At 38.7% G+C, this 18,222-nt stretch overlaps 1 protein-coding gene across 1 annotated transcript in view; it reads left to right on the top strand.

Annotated features, from left to right (window-relative positions):
• Positions 1-18,222, top strand: part of Pcdh15 (protocadherin related 15) — a 600,282-nt gene that overhangs the window by 396,223 nt on the left and 185,837 nt on the right. The window contains exon 16 of the mRNA XM_041655402.1: positions 15,050-15,129. Within this exon, the coding sequence (XP_041511336.1) occupies positions 15,050-15,129 (80 nt within the window). The remainder of the gene's footprint in view (positions 1-15,049; positions 15,130-18,222) is intronic.

The raw sequence follows: 18,222 nt of genomic DNA, 5'->3' as shown, positions 1-18,222 counted from the left end.
AAAATGTAAAATAATCTCTACGTATAGACCAGTCTTAAAATTATTCTAAATTTATATTTTAAGTTAGCCCAACAAAAAGTACTTTATTTTTTTTGGAGGATTTAACAAAAACATGCTTTAACAATTCAATCATCCTCTAATGCCACACAGTACTCCATCATGTTTGCGAACACTTCAAGCAGACATGTTCCATCCCATGCAGAATAGTCTAAGTCAGCCCCTGAATGTGACATTATTGTATGGATCACATCTCCTGCAGTTTTCATGAAAATGGAATGTAACATAAAGATTTTTGGGAAACTATCTAACATTTTATATATTTAAAAACCTTAAGAAAAGTGCCATATTGCTTATTAAGTATATATTTCAGCTTCTCCTGAAAGAGAAACTCATGATAATAATCCCGTACAAGGGCATTTCGTGTGCATCTCTTGGAGATATTTTGATCTACATGAGGCATTAACATCTTCACAGGGCCAGAGAGTTTAAAAATGTTGTTTTATATGCTGTGAAGTAACTTTAGGACAGATGAGAGCCTTCAAGTCCACAGTGTCCCAGCCCTTCCACCAAGACCGTATGCAGCAGGGACAGGAGGGACTGATGACTGGAATTAAGTGAGATCATGATTCTGTTCTCTCTCTACTCTGGCGTCTCTATATTGTTTGTTGCCATAGCTACAAGACCACACTTTCTCTAGGTAGCCACATCCTCAACTGTGTGATGAAGATGGTCATGGCAGGCAGAGAAAGAATCCCTATGTTCCAATACAGTATCATCTTTAAACAAACATTATAGGCGATCCTGAACGGCTTGCATAGAGCAGCGGCAATGCGCCTTGAGGGAAAGACACGTGGGATTGATTTTCCTTCTATGTTGAGTGCCTTCCACAGTGTCATGTCTACTTTGAAAGCATGACATTTCCCCGTTTTCTGAGGATATTCCTGGGTCTATCTTTGTGCATTCTTCTTTCTTTTATTTGTATTCATTTTACATACCAACCGCAGTTCCCCAGTGATTTTTAACTGAGTTCTATCTGTAAAGGAAGGTGAGAGATTCTGTTTGCTTTATGACAGGAGACTGGTGTATGAGCCACAAGGAAAAGAATGTGCATTGTCTAATGGACATGGCACAAGGACTTTGGTTGTTTAGTTACCTTGATTTGGTTTGTTTTTATATTTTTATATTAAACATAGTTAAACCATTCTGCTCTTTTAAAGTTAAGTGAAAACAGGACTTATTTGAGTTCTGTGTTGAAATAGAACATTTGCAGAGATAACTACTTATAGCTGAGATTTCTGTGAAATTTTTCAATCCCACCTTTAATAACTTGGAAGTAAGAATCTTGCTGTGTTGTGTTCTGTTTTGTTTTTAAATGATGCTTACGGTGTGTTTGAATGTCTTGAAGCCGTTTATGGCTTCACATACTGCCAGCTTTTGTTGAGGAAAGCTTAAATATGCAAATGCAATTATTTCCCTGAGATTCTGATCGAAAGAAACAAAAAACGGTGTTCCTGAGAAACACTTGACAAGCAGCGAGCGGGAGTTAGTTTTCTAGTGAAATTAATGTGAGCTCCATTGATCTGGAGAAGAGTCTGGGGTGTTCCCGCTCTCATCTCCTAGGACTGCAGCTGAGAAAACAATTTTTAAAAAATCAGTGGTTATTTACATTGGAAGGTTTTAATTTACTCAAGAAACCCGAAGAATTCAATTACATGCCTCTTGTGCTTACTGCAAATATAGTTTTAAGATCCAAGATTCACAAAATCCAATCATTCGAAAAATCGTACAACTAAATATTTTTTCCTCCTTCTGCTTCCTCGCTCATGCACATGGCCCCTCACACACATGGCCCCTCACACACATGGTCCCCTCATACACATGCCCCACACACACACACGGCCCCTCACATACATGGCCCCTTACACACATGGCCCCCCTCACACACATGGCCCCTTACACACATGGCCCCTTACACACATGGCCCCTCACACACATGGTCCCCTCATACACATGCCCCCACACACACACAGCCCCTCACACACATGGCCCCTCACACACATGGCCCCCCTCACACACATGGCCCCTCACACACATGGCCCCTCACACACATGGCCCCTCACACACACGGCCCCTCACACACATGGCCCCTCACACACATGGCCCCCCTCACACACATGGCCCCTTACACACATGGCCCCTCACATACATGGCCCCTCACACACATGGCCCCTCACATACCTGGCCTCTTACACATAGTCCATTTGCACACATGAACTACTTGCACACAACATGACGCACTCCAGAGAAGTAGCAGACTTTTTTTTAAGTGCTGCAGCTTAAGAAAACAAACTGGAGAGAGGGAAACAGAATTATCTAGCAATAAAAATTGACTCAGCTCTTCAATAGAGCTGGTCCCTCCCTTCCTCCAAACTAAAAGTAGTTCATTTTGATTTGGGTAATCAAATGGGTAGAAAGCACGGCACACTTGATTGCCACACTTGATTGTCCCTGATTGAATACTGCTGAGTGATTTGGACCCAAAAGCCGCCCTGGGAGACAGGACAGAAAAATGCAAAGACTGGGACCAAACGCAGCCGGCTAAAAGTCACCCGGAAGTTTGCACATTCTCTACCTTCTTCCTTTATGTTTGCCCTTTAAAATATGTCATGTATTCACAAATCCAATCATCGACATGTTATTTATTTCATATATAGATTTTAAACATTTTTCTTATTTTCTTCTCCCTTTTCCCAACTGGTTACCCACCTTTTCCTTACCTATTGCTTTCCACGTTTTGCGCTATAAAGTCACATGGGATTACGTAAGGCATATATATGAGGGTGGAGTGTGAAAGCTCAACACTTGTGTGCCATGTGTGCTGGTGAAATAAATCGTGCTGCTTCTCTTTCCACTAATTGCTACCCCATTCTTGCGCTTGTAATGCCTGAGCACCAGGTCGTAAGCTCTTCACACAAACGTAGAGGACCTCAGTGTGCACAGAATTCTAGACCACTCCTCCTACCTCACTGTGCACAGAATTCTAGACCACTCCTCCTACCTCACTGTGCACAGAATTCTAGACCACTCCTCCTACCTCACTGTGCACAGAATTCTAGACCACTCCTCCTACCTCACTGTTCACAGAATTCTAGACCACTCCTCCTACCTCACTGTGCACAGAATTCTAGACCACTCCTCCTATCTCACTGTGCACAGAATTCTAGATCACTCCTCCTACCTCACTGTGCACAGAATTCTAGACCACTCCTCCTACCTCACTGTGCACAGAATTCTAGACCACTCCTCCTACCTCACTGTGCACAGAATTCTAGACCACTCCTCCTACCTCACTGTGCACAGAATTCTAGACCACTCCTCCTACCTCTCTGTGCACAGAATTCTAGACCACTCCTCCTACCTCACTGTGCACAGAATTCTAGACCACTCCTCCTACCTCACTGTGCACAGAATTCTAGACCACTCCTCCTACCTCACTGTGCACAGAATTCTAGACTACTCCTCCTCTCTCACTGTATTTTGGATCCCCTTACCCCACACGCCCTGTCTCCTACCTGTAGTAATATCCATTTCACCCAGATCAACATTCAGCTTCCACATCTGAGAATTTGGCATTTCTCTTTGACTAACTTTATCGTAGCCCCCTCCTCCTGTCACAAGTTACTAATTGTCATTCTTACTAAACTGAGTAATATCATGTACATCCACATTCTCTTCATCTCTTCGTCCATGCATACCGAAGTTCATGCTTTGGCTGCTTGAGTAACACTGTAACAAACATGGGGATGTGGGTCTTGCTTCCATGTGCTGATTACATTTTTCCTTTTTATACCCCAAATTCCTACTGTAGAGCTAATTCAGTTGTCTGAGGACTCTACACGTTTCTCTCGGTGGATGGGCTGATTTTTAGGCATAGCACTAACCTGTGAGTGCCCTTCACTCGAGTTGACTGCCAGCATTTCCTTTTATTTTCAAACTGAAATCCTTAATGTGACAAGAGTGGGCCTTTGCTTTTTTTTTTTTATTTCTTTTATGACTCCTGAGTCAGCTCCTGTTCGTATATCAATTGATATTTTCTGTGGGTTTGCCTGGTGAGAAATGTCTGTTCACATCATTTGCCCAATTTTGATCAAATCAGAAGTGTTTGATGTGGTTCAAGTTCCTTCCCCACCCTCTATGTGACTTCTCCTTCATGTGGGTAGATGGCAACACCTTCTCTCATTCATGATGGACTTTATGAAAAAGCCTCTGAGGTCGATGGACTCATACTTGTCCATTTTGCTTTTGTGCTTGTGTCTTTGATATATTATCACCTGTCTTTATTACCTATACTGACTTTCTGGGAAGTGTGCCCATGTTTTTGGCTAGTCACTTTATAGTCTCAAATGTGACATCTGGGTCTTTAAGCCACATTGGATTCGTGTGGGTGTTTGTGTCAGCTTTCATTCTTCTGCATATTAAAATTCAGTTTTCCCAGTGCTGTTTATTGCAGTGGTTCCTCCTGGAGCTCTCTTTTTGGCAACCTTATAAAGAACCTCTTGGCTGTAGATGTGCGGGCTTGTTTCTGTGCTCTTGGTGCTGTGCCTCTGCTCCCCTTGTCAGTTATTAACCTCGCTAAATTGCTGTCTCTCTGATTCCATCAGAGCCCTGTATCATAACACCAAGGTGTTGTGTTAACGCTCGATCTGTTCTTGGAAGACTCCGTTGGCTTTTTGAAACCTTTGAGACTCCCATATTAATTTAAAATAGCCTTTTTTATTTCTGTGATGAATACCATAAATATTTTAATGGGAATTGTAATTGAATATGCAAATCATCCTGGATAAAATAACAAAATAGCTGTAATTTTTTTCTAAAATAGCCAAAAAAGATGTGTGTGTGTGTGTGTGTGTGTGTGTGTGTGTGTACTTATCAGTATCTTGTCTGTTTTATCATAGAGAGAGCATCAGCATTCTTGGTTAAATTGATTATGGTGGACTTACCATCATCATTATGGATGGGATACGCCATTTCTAAGGTCAATGTTAGCTTGTGAAAGGGATCCTAAAGTTTGCCTCAGTCTATCACATACAATAATATTTTGGTAGTGCCCTTCTATTTTCTATATTTAGAATCACTGCGTCTGCAAATAGGAATAATTTTACTTCCCACTGCCTTTATTCTTTCTCATCATAATGGCACTAAGACTCCATGAAGCATGTTGTTTAAAGTGGACGTCTGTATTCTTCTCAACCATACAAGAAGCACGTTCAGCTTTGATTCATTCAGTGTGATACTGGTGATGAATTTCTTATACACAGTATGTATTGTATTTCATGTGTGTTACATATATACATGATTTGTTCAGAGTTTTATCATGAAAATGTTGGATCTTATTGAATGTTTTTCTTGTATCTATTTATATGAGCATACCATTTTGTTATTGAATTGCTAAGATGTGTAACGTTTATCAGTTTGTTATAAATCTCAACTTGAGGCTTTGAGCTAAATCTACTGGGTCTTGATAAATTGTCTTTTTCATGTGCTCTTAGATTGTCTTTTTCATTTCCCTTAGGATTTCTTTGAAAATATTTTTTGAAAACTTTTGGTTCTGTGTCCATTAAGTTTCTGTGGTCTTAAATATTTATTTATTTATTTATTTACTTGTTTACTTATTTATTTATTTGTCGTGTTTCTGCTATTATTTGGTGTTTTCAAGGTAAAGTCAACTTCAAAATGAGTGTTAAGGAATGCTCCCCCTTTTGTTTTATTTTGTTTTGTTGTTGCTTTTAAATGTTAAGAAAAACAGTGTAGGGTGTTTTGTTGGTGTTTGCCTTCAGTAAAGGTCAGCTATGAGCTCCTGGTTTTCTCTCTGATGAGAAAATTCTTGTTTCTGAGTCAATCTTGTTTTTCTGTGGTTGAAGTTTTCAGGTCGTCTCTTTGTGTTGGTTATATGTACACCGGAATTTAACACACATTGCTTTTCCAGGAAGCTGTTCTTTACAGTTCCAGTGATACTTTGTATTTCTGTGTATCAGTGACTTTCATGTGGTTGGATGTTTGACACCTTTTGTTTTTCATTACTCATTTTATCCCATTATAGCCAGAGATGATGTCTGATATGACTTCTATCATTTTTTTAAATGAAATTTGTTTTGTGGCTGGCAATGTGATCAATTCTAGAAGACTATCCATGTGCTCCTGAGATAAAATGTATCTGCCTGTTGATACTTGAAGTGATGTGGTCTGTGACTCTCAGGTCAGATGTTTGATTTGAACCTGCTGCTTTGCTTCAGTGTCCTGTCCTGTGATTAAAGTGGGACCACGAAGTTCTAAACTATTCTTGCATCTAAGGTCACTCTTCCCCCAGACCTAATAATGTTGATTTTTAGGATAGGGTACTTAATGTTAGGTGTGTAGAGGGTACAGTTATTAGAAGTTCTTGCTAAATTGATTCATTGATCTATATACATAAACACACACACACACACACACACACATATATATATATATATAATGTGCTTTTCTGTATGTTTTTACACTATTCTCTCTAAGTCCATTATATCTTACATACAAACAACAATTTCTGTTTTCTGTAGTTCCTCTTCAAGACAGTATCCTTTTAAATCCCCTCATTGTGTAAATCCAGTGTGTTCTTACTAGTAAGTTTCTTGTAGTAACTTACCTTGAAATCTTACATGAGTTTTCATTTGGGTGAATTATTTAAAGACACCCTTCCAGTCTGTATCTTTGAATTGGAGAATGTGATTGTTTTATGTTCAGTGTTATGACTGACAAGCAGAAACTGACTCCAGCACTCTGTTCATTGTCTTCTGGTTGTTTGGGGGGATCTCTTGCTCGCTTCCTGTCCTATTCATTTTGGTAATTTACAGCTTTTATTGTATTTTCCCTGATTTTGGTAAAAGCTGATTCTTTTCTTCTCTTATGTGTATTTGTCTCTTTGTGGATTTCACAGTGTTCCATGTTTTAATGGCTCTCTCTCTCTCTCTCTCTCTCTCTCTCTCTCTCTCTCTCTCTCTCCTAGACATTGGGATTCCTTGAATGCCTGTACCAACACACCAGATACTACCGATAGATAGACCCCCTTTATGTTTGTGTTGAAAAATATTTCTTATTTCTGAAGGTTAAAGTTTTGTTATTGTCAATCATTTCCCACCTAATCTGTAATGTTTATTCTGCCCTTAACATAATTGGGCTCTATATAATACCACATACTTTATTTTACTCTTTCTTTTTAGATACTGAGTATATTATATTTCAGACAAGATATATTACTGTCAAATATATTTTTTGGTCCTTCAAGTTCTATACATATATATTCCAGGAATTAGGAAATTCAAGGTTTCATTTTGCTCAGTTTCCCAGGTTACTTTCCTTGTCTTCAGTATGTGGAATTCTTATAATTTGAAATTTTGCTCATGTAGTTCTGCCTCATTCATCTTGGGTGTTTCTTTCCTTCTTGTCATTTGGCAGGAGGGGGGTGTTGTTTTTCAAGACAAGGTTTCTCTGCTGGAACTCACTCTGAAGACAAGGCCAGCCTAGAACTCACAGAGATCCGCCTGCTTCTGCCTCCTGAGTGCTGGAACTAAGGTGTGTGTCACCACTGCTTTTATTGTCATTTTCTAAATCTTTAATTACAACTGACAGAACATTAAGAGGCATTCCTTCTTCTGCTTGGTCTGCTCTTGGTGAGGGACTTGCTGATGTCATTCCTTTGACTTCATAAGTTCATCAGTCCAAAATTCCTGCTTCTTGAACATGATCTCAATTTGTTTGTTGAGTTTCTTATTTGTACCATTCTATTTTTAAATTATTTACATATTCTAGTATTTTACACACTCTTCATATAATCAGTTTTTAACAGACTCTTTTTAGGCATCTCATTCATTTTTTTCCTTTCTTTTTTCTTTTACTTTTTTGGTTTTGTTGATGAAATGTTTTGCATTCCCTTTGAGCTAACACATGTTCTGGATTTGTATACTACTAACTTTGTTATTTGTCTATCTGTCAGATCAGTTTTATTGATTTATAGAGCTTTCACAGTAAATAATTCCTTTTCTCCTAAAGATATATTTTAAGGTATAGATTTGGTTTCATTTGGAGGTCATGATACAGTTTCCATGTAGAATCTAAAATGCAGCTGATTGCCTTGGGAGTGCAGTGAACAGCAGTGAGTCAGAGCATAGTCCACTTTGAAAGGCCAGGAACACTGGGAACAGTGTAACATCCTGGGAAGGCATGCACAGAACTGTAGGAATGGAGCATCCCTCTGCCACTAGTATACAGTGCACATCTCTGTCTCTGCAGGCTAGTGCAGATATAGCATAAGGACTCTTCCAGCTATGGAAGGGACCAGTTTAGTTTTCACGAGTTGAGCAAGGTAAACTTACTCTAGAAGTCTGGATTCCCACTGTGGGTCCGTACAACAGTCAATCACAAACCAGGAAGAGGGAAGAGCACCCTCAGTAGATGCTAGGTCTGTTGTTGTACTGACTCAGAACTTTTAGTCCTTAGATCCATGAGAAAATATCATCACACTCCAGCCTGAGCTCACAACACATCTACTGAAGAAATTGGCTGGGTGGTCTGATAGATGATTTGGAATAAGAATATATTTGTTACATTTCCTATTTCGTTTTTGTGATCAAAATGCTTAACCTAAACAGCATAAGGTAGAAAGATTTATTCTGGGCTCAGGGAGTTCAGTCCATGGTGGCTTTTGCCTATGAATTTTGAGAGAGGTGTGAGTGAAGGGGAGATTATTCACTTCCTTGGAGACAGGAAGCAGAGGTAGCAAGGACCAGCAATCCCTAAGTTCCTGCTGCAGGAGACCTGCTTCGTCCTACTTAGTAAAACATACTTCATAAAGCTCCCAGCATCTACCAGTTAGAACCCAACCCTTCCAACACATGAAACTTTACAAGGATGCTTCTTTTCCAAGCCTGTAACAACAGGAGCTAGAAAACCCAATTATACTCGATTAACAAAGCAGGTAATGAGATTGATATTGAGCAAAATATGGAAAGAGTGTTCATTAGTGTAGACTGTAGACATTCACAAAGAAGGCTTGCAATTGACACATACAGTTGAGTGAATAGGGTGTTGAATGAGATCTGGGAAATTAGCAATCTGGAACAAAGCAGCTACCATGGAATTCACACCTTGAAAAGAGGATACTCTCACTATAGAATCTGGAGTCTAACAAGAAGGAGGTAAAAAGCGTTGAGGACAGTGAGCTGTATATGGACATAAAGAATTCTTTAACTTTCAAAACTCAATATTTTATGAACTTGGAAGTAGAGATGACAGTTCTCAGCAGACAAGAAGGTTGTGTGGTTTTGGGACTGTGACGTGTATGATCTAAAGCATCCTGCGGTTAATTTGAGTATTTCTGTTAATTTTACATTTAGTTTGCTGATTGTTCTTGAGAGCTCTATGCAGTTAGAACTGCAAGCGTATTTAGAATAGATTAAGTTCCATTGTGTCCCAAAATTACCAATTTTGTGTATTAGAAAAGAAGAAAATTGAAACTAGACCTTATAATCATTGTCCCAAATCTTCCAAAATCCAGAGTCTTCCCTTTCTCTTCCTGGTGTCCAGGCATTTCCCAACATGGAACAAATAAACAGAGACTCACTTTAACCACTCTTCATTTCTGAGTATTGCACACACTTAGTTTAAATTCTGCCCCTTTCTAATCCTGTCAGCAGACGCTCTGCTCTGGCTTTCCAGCTGAAAGCATTTCGTGTGCCTTCCTTCTCATGGATTGTTTACCACATCATTCCAAAAAAGTAAAAAGAAGCATTAGAGGAGTTACCCCTTTTCCAGTGTGTTATTTTCTACGTCATCATATTTTGAAGCATATTTTTATTTTGTCACTTATTTAGGTACAATACAAATTTCAGAATTATGTGTTACATATAATATTTGCTTCACATATTTTGAATATTTACTAAGTTGATCTTTTGAGTGTTTATTTTGAAAAGTGATTTTTATATCAACACTCCTTCACCTAAACAGGATATACATGTTAATCTATACCAAAATATATTCATGATGATGTCATTTGTTCAAAGGCCCAACAGTTTAACACCAGTAGTAAGCACATGTTGAAAGACATTAATTCAGCAGTTGTGTGGCGCATTTGCATACACGTAGATAAAACATCCAACACATTAAAGAAAACACATTAAGGAGAAGAATCTTTCAAAAAGAGGAAGAAACTATTTTACTAAACCGAGTTTTAGTTCTTACTCTCAAGTACTTAATTCTCAACTGTCAGGGCCTGTTTGCCTCAGTGAGAGAGAAACTCATCTAACTGCATTGATCTTGTATCTCCTTAGAGTCTCCACGGGCTGGTACTTTGTCTTAATATACTCCGAAATGGGTAGCATCATTCTCTGTGTTAAGGTGCACTCCGCCAGGTGGCATTTGATGGCTCTGTTCCTCTGTAACTTGACAGAATACTGCATATAGATTTGCTTATTTTTCACAATTATTTTCTACACTCTGAGGACATTGCTTACTTGAATATTTTGGGGAGTTTTTGTGCCCCTGAAATGTGTACATGTATGCGAGAATAACAGTTGACTTTCTTAAAAAATAAAAAGGATGCCGTGAATTTGAAAGAGCAAGGGAGAGTATATGGGAGGACTCAGAAAGAGGAAAGGAAAGAGGGGAGGTGATGTAATTTTTTGGAAGCTTTAAAATAAAAGGAAATGAAGATAACAATTTCATAACAGATGAATTAAGTCATCTGGCTGAATTGACTACAAAGAGTTGTTTACAAAGGTACTATTTGTCCTTCCAGCAATAATTAAAGAAAATCTTAGCTTTATTCTAGCCATTAAACTGAACACATATCTGCAAATTGTTGGCTAAATACCATCACTTGCTATCCTATCCGTTCAATGTCAACAGCATTCAGTCGTTTAGCTTGAGGTCAGTGGCCAAACAAACACCAGTCATTGTCTTCTGTGTACTAAGCTAACAAGATCTTGGAGCTTCCCCTACACCCACTGAGCAGGTTCTGCCTCTCTCAGCTTCCCATTCCTGCCTGGATTGCTCTCCACCGGCCTTCATTTCTCCTACCCCATATTCAAGCAAGCACTGGAGTTTCATACACCAAGTTATGCTGTCCTGAACAGTTGTTTGTGAAGGGGAATTTACCATCATCTCTAGATGTTCTTCCTGAATTATTTCACAGGGATCTGAAAATTCTGCATTCAAATCTGTTGGCCCTTTGCTCCCCAGTCATATAAACTGAGCAGGCAGGGGTTTATTTCTGATGCTTATCTCTGAATTTCCAGTATTTGACATAGGTGAAATGCCTAATAACTACAGGGCTAATTAAGGAACAGATATGGTACTCATCATTTAGCTTTTTAAAATTTATGTATCTTACCTCAGAATAGATAACAGCTGGGGACAAACCTGACAGCTGACTCCAGAGCCTCCCAGTGGATTCCATGTCAAAGGAAGATATTGGCACTTTTATTATATATTTGTTTTGTTATTTGTTATGTTATTATAACTGATATTGCACTTTCCAAACTTTTGAAAAAAGGGCTCATTTTTCACTGGACTGGCATAAGATAAACATGTTAGAAATATTTTTGCAATAAGGAGGAGTGATTCCTACTTATTACATGAAAAATATATGATATGACTAAATTTTCCCTTTTCAAGATAAACACTAACACTTTTATTATATATTTGTTTTGTTATTTGTTATGTTATTATAACTGATATTGCACTTTCCAAACTCTTGAAAAAAGGGCTCATTTTTCACTGGACTGGCATAAGATAAATATGTTAGAAATATTTTTGCAATAAGGAGGAGTGATTCCTACTTATTACATGAAAAATATATGATATGACTAAATTTTCCCTTTTCAAGATAAACACTAATTATTAGAGCACCAAGTGAAATGAAATTTATACCCTGGCAATGCTGAAGCATGCATGGGCAGCCCATATATGGTGGTTCTGTTGAACTTGTCCATATTGGGTTTCATAATCTAAGTTGATAGGGATGACTGATCAGGTCTCTTCCTCAAGAGGACACCAGATCTCATTATAGGTGGTTGTGAGCCACCATGTGGATGCTGGGAACTGAACTCAGTACTTTTGGAAAAGTAGGCAGTGTTCTTAACCTCTGAGCCCACCAAGTACTTTTGTTGAAAGGAAGGTAGAAATAATAGCATAATTGAACTCTTCTGTATGTTTTATTTACCAATAAAATTCCTATTAGCCTCAGCTAAAATTGTAATTTACTAATGCCACAAAAGAATGATGCAAATAAAGCTGCACTGTATCCACAGATCCTTCATTCCCAATATCATAAATTGTGGTCACTCCTGCACATTAAAGGATTCATGGGCCAGCTAGTGAGATGGTTCAGTGGGGAAAGGTGCTGCCACAAAGTCTGGTGACCGGAGTTAGATGTCCAGGACCCACATAAGGAAAAGAGAAAATTGATTCATGCAAGTTGTCCTTTGACTTCCACACTCACACTTCATCACATATGCCCCTCTTCAATTAAATAAATAAATGAATGAAATGTTTCAGAGATAAGATTCCATACCCAGAGATGGAGTGTAGCTCAGTAGCAGAGTGCTTAGCAGGCAGAGGGTCTCCATTCCCAACAATGCAAACAAGGCTTCTATATTGATCAAGACTTAGTGAGGGCTCACATAGAAACCCTGTTTCAGAAGCTATGTTCTCACACTTTTGAAAACATAAAGAGATAACTTATTCCAGAAGAAAAAAGAAGGAAAATAGCAAACGACAACAACAAAATTCCAGCTACAAAGCAATGAGCTAGTGGAAAGTTCTTGTTCACAGGAACAAGAAGACAAATGACAAAAGTCTTGGTGTCAGCTTCTTAGTAACAAAAGGCGCTCTCAAAATTGTTACTTTTGTCCTACAAACTGAAAACAAAGAGGACTAGTCACTCCGTGATTTTTTTCTTTATGAGATTTGTTGTAGTTAACTTCACAAAATTGAGAATTGTGTATCTAGACTTTTCCTAGATTTTCCTTATACTTTTCTAATTTGCACTTCATAATCTTTGTGTGTATGTACATGTGGCGTAGCATTTACCTAGAGGAGCAACGTTTGGGCCTAGAAATGATGAATACTTTGTTAAGCTAAAACTGGCCATTGTGAGGGTATAAGAGTAATACCTAGACTTGTTGATAAAATACTGATCACCATTATACCGGAAGTAAATTCATAGTAAGGAAGGACCTTGTCACAATCAAGCATTTCAACACCAGTCAGTGGAACTTGCCAGTGAGTTAGACTGTGAGGGAGATGTGAGTATGTGTGGTGTGTGAGCCTGAGAAGGCACGAGGATGCAAGATGCAGGCTAAAGAATAGAAGGTGTGTGGAGAGGTGAGATGGACAGTGAAGACACTGGTCTTTCTGAGATGTCGAGGCAATGAAAGTAGCCAGTTCTTTTTATTACTACATTCATTTATTTGTGTGGATAGTGGCTAGTCTGGTGATCCATATTCTATAGTGCATGTCAGATAGTCCGAGCACAATTGCAAGTGTCACTTTTCCTTTTCTGTTTGCACCATGTAGGTCCTGGGGAGTGTAAGCTCTGTGGCAGGTATCTTGACACACTGAGCCCTATCGCAATGAGACAGTTGCAGAACATAAATCATAGAGAGGAACTGGCCATGCATGAAGCAGATTGGACAGAGTCTTGTAATACGGAAAATGGTAGTTTATCACAAACTGAAGTGTAACTATTCAGATGTCCATGGAGTATGGGAAGGCATCGTCCTGTAGGAGTTCATAGCCGTGGCTGTAGTGTGGCAGTTTGGAGGGATGTTGCATGTTCAGGTCCTGCAGCAGGTTTCATAGGTTGACCTGCCAATAGAAATGGCTTTCCTGTCCAGTGAGGCATGGATTGTATACTGGACTGTGGTTGTCTGATCCACTTAATATCCTATCGAAGGAAGTCCAGTGGCAACCCTATTCCTGAGTCCAACTTCAAAGCAATAATAGCTGCCAGAGCACAGCCTAGTATCTGGTCAGTAACAGGCAAGAACTTATCTTACCCAAGGAACAGGCTGTATCTTAACAGTGACCCACGGATAAGGTTCTTTTCACCCCAAGGATAATTCCCTCACCCTAGAATAAGATCAGAGAAGTCCCTTGACATTCTTTGAGCAGCACTGAGATTCCATTCTCCAACTATGGCTTCCCTTTGATATTCCTCACACAGCCACCAGAGTCCCCTTTCCACCCATGACTTCATTGGGGAATTTGATGGCTTTTCGTAAAAGAAAAGTATTAAATGTTTTGAAATGAGCAAGCATAGACCTCTTCCAGCAACACATGCTATGTCTCTGCTTTAAAGGAGAGTGACATAGAACTCAGTGTGAGAAGATGTGGGGTTTGTTTCTTAGACCAAGATTAGGAAAAAGAAAATAACAGCAACGATAAAGTAGTTAAACTTATTGAAAGTTTGCAATATTCTAAATATCAGCCTTGATATAGTGTCTCAATTTAGATCTCTCAACTTCCATTACAATTTGCGCCATCGCCTGCTTTTTTTTATGAGCAAAGAAACTGAGAAATAGTTGCATAGCTGATAAGTGTACTCTAACTTTGAATTCAAGATTTTAATCAGAATTGTTTTTGCTGATTTGAATACTATCTTGATATATTTTGACCTGGGAGGAAAGAGTTTAAATAGAAAAGTGTTTAAATATTATAATGATATATTATTTAATATTAATTCATATATAATATATTAACCAATTATGTAGGTATCATTTAACATATTTGTTTACATTCCAGACATAGGTGCCTAAAAATAAAACGGTTAAGCTCATTAACTTATATAAATTAACTATTATACACACATGAAATTCTTGTACTGTCAAAAATGCCAAGATTCAGTATAAAATTCTTTATCCAGTCATTGACATTAGCTCATACTTTATTCCTTAACACTAATAGTTTGAACATTCTGTAATTAGTTGGTAATTGAATTATGTTTTCTTCTCTGAAGGCAACTGATCGAGAGGGAGACCCAATCACCTATGCCATCGAGAATGGAGACCCTCAGCGAGTTTTTAATCTCTCAGAAACGTAAGTTACAAGGAAATGATTTACATTTGATTGCCCCCTGTTAACATCAAGCGACACGCTGTTAGCAAGAGGACAGACTTTCGGCTGTTTGTAGTTTTAGTTTACATTTTTTTCTATGAATGCTAATGAGCACTGGGGGTAATTCTAAACACCAAACCTTTCCCGAGAGACTATTTGTTTATCTTAAACAATTTTATCAGCTAAAATCCACCAAGGTGGAAAAATTTCACTTGCAGGCAGAGCCTCAGACTAATTAGGTGTCTGTAATGTTGTCAGTTGCTCATAGAGACAAGGGCTCTTCCGGAAAGAGCACAGCACTAAGGCCTCATTCATTTGAAGGGAGGTTTGGCAGCCAGGTGTATTACATCACCTCTAAGATGGAATAAAATCGCAGCACCTTTTTAGTCTACCTGCTCTCAAGGTATCAGAGATACTCGGGTCATAGCTTTGGTAATGGGTGAGGGCATTCGAGAAGACGGTTAGTGCAGAGACACCACAGGCTTCTGCTCTGCATCATGATGCCTGGGGGAGTCTTTCTAAAGAGCAAAATTGATGTTCCACATCTGTTGCCAGTGTATGTAGGGAGAGATAACTTACCCGTGTTGACAATAAGATAGCCACAGCCTCTGCTGCTAGAATGTGCCGTTTGTAATCAAGCAGGCCATGTGAAAGTCTGTTAATCTTACAACAAACAAAATTTAACATGATATTAATCCACATGCCTATGAATACCTGATTTTTGACAAAGAAGCTAAAATTATACAATGGAAAAAAAGGAAGTACCTTCAACAAATGGTGTTGGCATAACTGGATGTCAACATGTAGAAGAATGAAAATAGATTCATATCTGTCACCATGCACAAAACTCAAGTCCATATGGATTAAAGACCATTATATAAATCTGACTATACTAAACCTGATAGAAGAGAAAGTGGGAAGTAATCTTCAATGCATGGGTACTGGGGACCACTTCCTAAATATAACCCCAGTAGCACAGACACTGAAGGCAACAATAAATAAATGGTAAGCTCCTGAAACTGAGAGGCTTCTGTAAAGCAAAGGACACAGCCAATAAGACAAAAAGGCAGCCTACTGAACGGGAAAAGATCTTCACCAACCCCACATCAGACAAAGGACTGATCTCCAAAATATATAAAGAACTCAAGAAATTAGACATTAAAATTCTAAATAACCCAATTTAAGAAATTGGTTCAGAACTAAACAGAGAATTCTCAACAGAAGAATCTAAAATGGCCAAAAGATACTTAAGAAAATGTTCAACATCCTTAGCCATCCGGGAAATGCAAATCAAAAAACACTGAGATACCCTCTTTATACTCTTAAGATCAATAGTTTTCAACCTTCCTCATGCTGTGACTCTTTAATATAGATCCTCATGTTGTGGTGATTCCCCAACTATAAAATTATTTTGTTGCTACTTCATAACTATAATTTTGCTACTGTTATTAATTATCATGTAAATATCCAGGATATCTGATATGCAACCCCTATGAAAGGGACATTCAACCCTCAAAGAGGTCATGGCTCACAGGTTGAAAATGCTCGAGACAAAGGTGAGCCAGGAGAGTAGAAACAAAAACAAACAGAATCACCGTAATGCTCTCCCATGATTAATAACTTAACCCTTTTCTTTATTGTGTCTTTATGTGGGTTCTATAAATATCTGACCATTTACTGAGTCCCAGCCAATGTGGGTCTGACACTGCTTGGAGTTTTGATGGTCTGTCGGGTGTAGGCAGAGTTTTTCATTGAGACTGCCATTCAGCTCTGTCCTGCCAGCTGCTTCCAAATACCACACAGAGACTTATCATTAATCATAAATGCTTGACCAATAGCTTAGGCTTGTTACTAACTAGCTTCTATATCTTAAATTAACCCATATTTTATCTGTGTTCTACCATGTGCTTGATATTCTATCTCAGCACTGCATGCCCATCTCCTGCTTCCTCTATGTCTCCTCAAACCCCATCTTTCTTCCCAGCATTCTCTCTGCCCCAAAAATCCTACCTACCTATCAGCCAGTCCGTTCTTTATTAAACAGTGAGAGTTATACATCTTCACAGTATACAAAAGGACTATTCCAGCCATGGGGAGATTCTGTCATGGAATTGCATTATTCACCGAACAACCACTGCCTTCATGTCTGAGTCATGTTTGCAGTCCTGCAAAACTTACACAGCACTGTGGTTAGATTTTTATCATAAATAATGCTTGTGCATGATGCAAAGATTTTTTGCACTCCTGATGCAGATAGTGTTTCCTGCCTCGTGGCCTCCACCAGTCAGTGGGGATGTTCCTCCAGGCCAGCTTTACCATGAGAGATGTTCATATTCTCCATTGACTCATCTTTCTGATCTGAATACTCCAAGATACTATCTCCATTTCCCTCCCCATGCCAAATATTTCCCCACATTCCAGTGCCTCCATCATTGAGTCAGAAAGCATATAGCACTTTATCTCCATCATAATCAGATAAATAAGAAAAAATAGATTTATGTATAATTTGACATAAGACAGAAAGTCAAGATGCTTTCTAAGTTCATGCCTGAGGAGAGTTGGAGGAAAGGAACAAAGGACTATAATTGTTATAAAGCAGTGCAAGGCAGAAACTATTCGTTTTTTTGTTCTCATTGTACTACACCTAGGTTGACATCCTTCCTCTTCCTTGAGTTGCTTGTAGGTATGTCTGAAAAGCAAAAACCGCCTCACTTTTCTCTTTGAATGTTATTGCACGGTGAGATTGCTTGAGGCATGTGTGGTGTAGAGTTGATACAAACCTGATTACTGTGAATGTGTTCTGGAAGTGGTTTTCAGTTATTTGGACTAAACAGTTTTCAGGCAGTGTTTCCCAATCCTGCCATATGCTCTGAGAGCTTCCAAAGTCTGCACCATCAACAACAAAATCAACCAAATGAGCTACTGTGTCCCTGGATTTCATTTTCTCCCAACTCTGTTTTCACTGCCCCTTGCAATGAGTATCACATAAGTTCCACTCTCAGAATCAAAGCATTTAAGTTGAAACGAAGCCTATTTATCAATTAAAAGCAAACTAGGTTCTTACATTTGACTAAT

Source organism: Microtus oregoni, unplaced genomic scaffold (assembly GCF_018167655.1).
Source record: "Microtus oregoni isolate MIOR12 unplaced genomic scaffold, Mior012 000007F_ref0000211, whole genome shotgun sequence".
Taxonomy (NCBI): domain Eukaryota; kingdom Metazoa; phylum Chordata; class Mammalia; order Rodentia; family Cricetidae; genus Microtus; species Microtus oregoni.
This window is presented reverse-complemented; position numbering and strand designations above follow the sequence as displayed.